The following is a 6,214-nucleotide window of genomic DNA, read 5'->3' as shown; positions in this document are numbered from 1 at the left end:
TACCGAGACAGCTTTGAAGATACGACGAGTTTATATTTAGTTATACCAAAGATCCATCACCAGAGCACATTCTTCATGCAACAAAGGACCATTAAATGATGAATGAAAACTACCTTAGGCCAGATCTAATAGATCGTGATGAAGCTTGTATTGCGACCAAAGCTACTTAGTCGCAGCCAAGTGAAAGGAACTTCCAGCGCAAGATTATTTGCGGATGAAACACTAATCACCGTGGATAGTGCTATGCATAACATAATGCGAAGTGTCAAACATTCTGACTCTAGTACACCTTCTCCTCAACAATTAGATTTGTAGCGTAATTGCTTTCAGTAGTGATATCTTGGTAAGATTTCTCTTCCATATGGTTTCCATGCACAACGTTAAGAAATAAATGTGTTCACGCACAAATACGTTCAAAGAACGAGAACATAGATCAAACTAGATTTACAGGCCACCCGACGACCATGGGAGTTTCCACCGACGTAGGAGGACGTACGAGATAACTCATAGGAAACATTCTTCTTTAAGCATCAATGTTTGGTCCAACATGGCCAAACTACCGGATCTCCATAGTTAAGCTCGCGAGATAATAGAAATTCTGTGAATACACTCAGGGGAACGACACCCCAGACTCTAGTAGCTAGGAAGAAAGGTCTTATTAAAGACGCTTTTGGTCGACATATTTAATCTCTCACCTGACATCATCGTTCCGTAAGGAGATTATCAAATGAAGGAAGCGAGCCAAACTCCATTCGCGAGGGTCGGGGAGACGAGCCTCTCAAGGAATCTCACATTTGTCTGACGATACTCTTGGCCCTAGTAGAATCCAAGCTTATGCCAAAATACAAACTACCACGTCTTCTATAAGCAAATCGTCAATCACACCTAGATTGACTTGGACGAGTATTCACACTAAAGTAAGAGGGAAGCGGTGGTGTTGTCGTTTTTTTGGTTATAAGGTATTGCATTAGAATATTCAAAAAGGCAGTTCCACGACTCAAGAATATATGTGGCCGTCATCAAGCTATGTCCTCAATAAAGTCGGTCGTCCTTTGTTCCTCGTTGGCTACAAAGTCTCAAAGGCGTCTAAAGTGGATCATCACCTCGCCGGGAAGATGAAGATAAGGCCGGCTACACCGATGCCCCAACCAACTAAAGAAAATATGATAGAAAATAGGACATCATATCCTTACCTCTTTATTTATTAGTTAGATACTCTATAAAGTTGTTACATGGTTTCATTAGTTGATATTCTAATTGTTAAATGCTATGATCACAATGAATATTGTGTGTTTCATGCAGGATCGCGTGAGTCAATAATTTCATACAGACTTCACGTTCAAGGAGAACTCTTCTAAATGTAGTTGGTACACCCATCTTCGGATCTAGCCAATCGAAAGGCGTTAGGCAATGGATTCTGGAGACATCCAATTCGATCTGAATCATACCTCAAGGGCAGGGACAAGGATCTCACCAGGTCCTCTATGACGCAAAGAACAGCGAAAAGATGTGACCACGCCTTGCCGGGTCCAGACTCCACATCAGGAACAACAAATACACACTAATTTAGTGAATGCTAAATACAACAAACAAATACACACTAATTCAATTATTTCTAACTATAACAAACACATATCCATTGACTCAGTGATTGTTAATTATGGCAAATAAATACACATTGAATCAGTGGACGCTAATTGTAGCAAACAAACACAAATTTTTTTAAGAGCACAACTAGTACTTCGACATAATGAGACACCTCTTTTTCTCTCGAAGGCAAGTCATAAGTGTTATCACACCCAAAGCAGACAACATTTTCCAACAAGAATGAGAACCATGGGCCTTTGTTCCCTCTTGCAAAGAATCGAAAAGCTTGATCTTTTATGGACCTTTTTTAAATGACAAGTTACTTGTAAAACATTACAAATCATTGCATACAAACTCATTATTCAACTTTGTAGATAAAAATATAAGTTAAAAATGAAAAAATCTCATAGTTTTTTTATAGAAAAACGTGAGAGTAAGACTAAAACTGTTTGAATTTAAAATGGATGACGGAAACTGTTTTAATTTAAAATAGAAAAACTAGTTCCGTGAATGAGACAAAATCGAAAGACTAAAACTGTTTGAATTTAAAATAGAAAGACGAAAACTATTTTAATTTAAAATAGAAAAATTAGTTCCATGAATGAGACAAAATCGAAAGACTAAAAATTATAATTTAATCTTAAATCTAACATAAAAAGGACTTTGAAAATAGACTTAAAATCTATTTTCATACACAAATAAAAATGGCTTTTAGATAAGGAAATCAAAATATTTATCACTTCCTACTTAATGTGATTTTATATTGTGTATTTTTTCTAAAAGCAATCCACTAAATATCATACAAAAATTGGTTCAATAATGTAATAAATTTTGTAATAATGAACAAATTGATGCAAATTTTGTAAGAATTTTCCAGAATAAAACTTAGTATTCCCTCCGTCATAAATTATAAAACTTATTATTTTATGGGAAAGTGAAAGAATTATGATTTTACAAAATACTCTTTAATAATTATATTGAAAGAAATTAAAAGAATTGAAAGAAGACTTATAATTTATTAGATAAAAAATCATTAATAAATAATGTATTAAAATTGTAAAATAACTTATAATTTAGAACAAATATTTTTGACAAAATAACTTATAATTTAAGACAGAGAAAATAATAGAGTGATAAATTATTGCATCAAATAATTAATGTTGTCTGAATAAGTACTTGTGATTAAAAAAAAATGGCTTTCGATACTAGTACCTTTTATCACATAGCCACAAAATCAAACATATATCTCTAATAATAGCCCATTAATGTGAGACTGAGAATTACTTAGATAAAAAGCTATAATGAACATCTTCTCAATCATCATTTGACATCGACATCAACAATGACCCACAAGCCACAAGCCACAAGACGATATAGAAACTCGTGGTTAATTAATAAAGTGAAAATAATTCATAAACAGTGACATCATCAATTATTCAAATCCAAATAAAATAAAGACAAATGAAAATTCTGATTTCCCCTTTCATAAACCAATCATACACCAGCAAAGTGCTATTCTTCCACTAGTTGCCATTTTCAATTTGTACTGCTTGCTGCAATATTCAACACACAAAAAAAGTTACTTAACATTCAAGCAAAAGTATATTCCTAATAATTTGGAAAACAACAACTCATCAATGAATTTGTTGCCAAACCTGAAAGCATGACAGGGTGTACTGCACATCACTTGCTGAAATTTGGTGGTGGAGAACAACTCTCAACCTGTAATATGTAGACACTGTTATTAGTCTCTTTCTTTGTAGTAAGTATTTTGTCCATACAGTAAAATGTTTGGAACATATCTGATGTATGAAACATCAAACATGGCCAAATTAACAGAAGAAACTCTTAGGCTGGAGAATATTTAGAAGCTTAACAAGACCTTGATGGTTTGTCATGCATCACGAGGATACCGCGTTCTTCCAAGTATTTGCATATCTTTTCCGTTGTAGTCCTTGAATCATCCACAATGTCAATAAATATCTAGCATCAAGGAAAGAATGAACTTATTGTTAGGATAAACTAAGCAATAAGTCAATAACACCTTAGGGCGATGGAAAAGCCGATAAAAAATGCAGTTCCACTCGCATAAACAAGATACAGTATACAAAGTACTCACGATATTGGTCTCCACGGAGAAGGGGTTAATTCTGAGTTCTTTAATTTCATTCAATCCATCTGAAATGAGGAAATGAATTATAAGAGACAGAAAGTAAGTTTGAAAAGAAGAAAAATGGATTATGATGACTTAGGCCTGCATGACACTTACCAGCCAAAAGTCTAGTTTTCTTGTGATCACTTTCTAGTTTTCCAACATTTTCCTTTAAGGCAACAAGTGCAGCAGCACAAAGGATTCCAATCTGTCTCATTCCACCGCCTAAGGTTTTCCGGAGTCGCTTAGCCTAAAAGTAAATATGTAAGCTAGACTTAAGTATTGTTCCTTAAGGGAGAATTTACCTGCTAACCAAAATTTTGACCTACCTTAGCGATGAAGTTCTTGGAACCGACAATAACAGATCCGATTGGAGCACCTATGCCTTTAGATAGGCAAACCTAATTAATATCGTCAAACGAATCATATGTCTGCTAGTATGATTATTATTCAATAAGATAGATAAAACTCAAAGACAGACGCAATATTGAATCACAGATAAAAAAGGAAAAGAAAGGAAGAACATACTGAAGCCGAATCAGCTGCTTCTACAAGCCTATCCACAGGAACACCGAGTGCCTGAAAAAACCAACAAAAAGCAACTTTTGTTAGCATATAATGCAAAAAGGAGAAAGAAAAATAGGAACTTATGAAAAATGAGGTGCACGCGATAAGGCTCTAACATAAAACTTATAGTCGAATCATTGAAATACAAATTTACTTACAACTGATGCATTAAAAATCCGGGCTCCATCAATGTGAAGCTTCAGTCCATGCTTCTTAGCAACCTCTCCAACTCTATCAGTATATTCAACAGAGAGACATCGTCCACCCGAGCTGCATTGAGAAAGTTTATCAGCAATAATTCATCGACAAAAATTCATGTACAATTTCAAAAACATGAACTATAAAAGTGATAACAGAACAACAAAAATCGCTCACTTCGCGTGACTATTTTCCAAGCAAATAAGCCTAGTGGTCGGAAACATAAGCTCCCCCCTAGGATCTCTAATAGCAGACTCAATCAAATCAATGTCAATCGTTCCATCATCGTTATTTTTCAGCTGTCTCGAATGCACTCCTCCAATGGTCGAAATACCACCATTCTCATAAATATTGATATGACTAGTATCTCCCAGAATAACTTCACTTCCCCTAACCTCACAATGAACAAGTACAGCAATAAGGTTACCCATAGTCCCTGACGGAACAAAAAGAGCAGCTTCTTTTCCCATCATCTTCGCCATCTCTGTCTCTAAGAGTAAAGCCGTGGGATCATAGCCAAGAACATCGTCATCAACTTCAGCACTTGCCATAGCAGCCCTCATTGACTCAGTCGGCTTCGTCACTGTATCCGATCGAAGATCCACTCTTCTAGTTACCATTTTCTCTACAACTGCATCAAACCAACAAAACCAAAAGTAAAAATCAATTACAATCACTATTCACACCTTCACAACAAGGTTGATATTCAATCAAGATTTAACCGTCCATACAGCTGTTTGGACAGTCTTATCTTGATTGAACGAACGGCCAACCAGAGAATCCAAATTCTACAATTTCCATATGTTACAAAATTAATCATAAAATATAAAATAAAAAATATATCCAAACCTTTAACTGTTTCATGTAAACTGGGAGGAGCCATTTCTACGAAATAGAAGAAGAGAAAAAAAACAAGAATAAGAACAGTGAAATGAAATACTAATAGCCTAGTTAGGGTATGTAGAGAAAGTGCGATGAATGGCAATGACACGTATGATGGCTAAGATTCTGACACAAAAAACAGAAACAAGTCACAAGAATTGGGAGGAGAGTAACATGAGGCATGCAAGACAACACGTGAACCAATACTCCGAAACCAAGGCTATTTTGCCTTGTTCTCTTCGTCTTGTTCTGTTTCATGAACATTCGTAATGTTGGTGTTTTATAAGTAGTAATAAAAACAGAAGCCGAGCCAATAAATAAGCCAAGCCAAATTACAAGACGAAAACAAACAATTAAGCTGAACTGAAAGGAACAGCGTGGTGGCGTAATGATGAAGAGTAATGAAAGTGAGAGGGAGTGTAATTACCAGATGATCCAAGGAAATTGATAGGAGATTTAGGGTGTTTCTGTAATAATGTGTCTGTATTCAGAGCTTAACTCAAATGCTTGTGAAGAATGAATTGTAGGATACTGGTGTTTCTGTTCTCATTATATAATTATCTTTGGGGGTGTATATTGTTGGTAGGTATATATTGAAACTTCTTTTAAAATAAAATAAATGTTATATTAAATTATTTTTTATAATATCGGTATCCAATAACATTAATATTTATAACTAAAATTACATAATTTTTAAAAAAATATATTTAAAAAAATTATTCAAAATAGTATTTATTAAGGAATTTGAAATACCAATTATTTTTTAGGGAAAAAATTAATAAATTACTTATTGTGAAATTTGGTCAAAACAATTTATTTTATTTTTGT

At 34.4% G+C, this 6,214-nt stretch overlaps 1 protein-coding gene across 3 annotated transcripts; it reads right to left on the bottom strand.

Annotated features, from left to right (window-relative positions):
• Positions 1-2,884: 2,884 nt before the first annotated feature.
• On the bottom strand, positions 2,885-5,956 carry LOC131616752 (low-specificity L-threonine aldolase 1-like). Of its 3 annotated transcripts, XM_058888186.1 has the most exons (11): positions 5,814-5,933; positions 5,354-5,389; positions 4,682-5,135; positions 4,465-4,576; positions 4,268-4,318; positions 4,069-4,140; positions 3,857-3,989; positions 3,707-3,765; positions 3,470-3,570; positions 3,243-3,309; positions 2,885-3,140 (listed from the first exon to the last, which is right to left on the bottom strand). In XM_058888186.1, the coding sequence occupies exons 2-11, from the start codon at positions 5,385-5,387 to the stop codon at positions 3,111-3,113; spliced, it is 1,113 nt and encodes a 370-aa protein (XP_058744169.1). In that variant the 5' UTR covers positions 5,388-5,389; positions 5,814-5,933; the 3' UTR covers positions 2,885-3,110. The 3 variants fall into 3 exon arrangements, with proteins under 3 accessions (XP_058744169.1, XP_058744185.1, XP_058744176.1); XM_058888202.1 differs by lacking the exon at positions 5,354-5,389 and having other exon boundaries at positions 5,814-5,956; XM_058888193.1 differs by lacking the exon at positions 5,814-5,933 and having other exon boundaries at positions 5,354-5,716.
• Between the last annotated feature and the right edge of the window lie 258 nt (positions 5,957-6,214).

This window comes from Vicia villosa, linkage group LG1, assembly GCF_029867415.1.
Source record: "Vicia villosa cultivar HV-30 ecotype Madison, WI linkage group LG1, Vvil1.0, whole genome shotgun sequence".
In the NCBI taxonomy this organism is placed as follows: domain Eukaryota; kingdom Viridiplantae; phylum Streptophyta; class Magnoliopsida; order Fabales; family Fabaceae; genus Vicia; species Vicia villosa.
Note: the sequence above shows the minus strand (reverse complement) of the source record. Positions and strands in the feature narration are given on the sequence as shown.

Bases quoted from the DNA above. Each gene is read 5' to 3' on its own strand.
- LOC131616752 (XM_058888186.1), bottom strand. From the start codon at position 5,387: ATGGCTCCTCCCAGTTTACATGAAACAGTTAAAG. The intron at 4,141-4,267 runs GTATGTTCTTCC...GATATTAATTAG, and splicing joins AAGCAGCTGATTCGGCTTCA to GTTTGCCTATCTAAAGGCAT. The intron at 3,766-3,856 runs GTAAGTGTCATG...TCCTCATTTCAG, and splicing joins GAAAACTAGACTTTTGGCTG to ATGGATTGAATGAAATTAAA.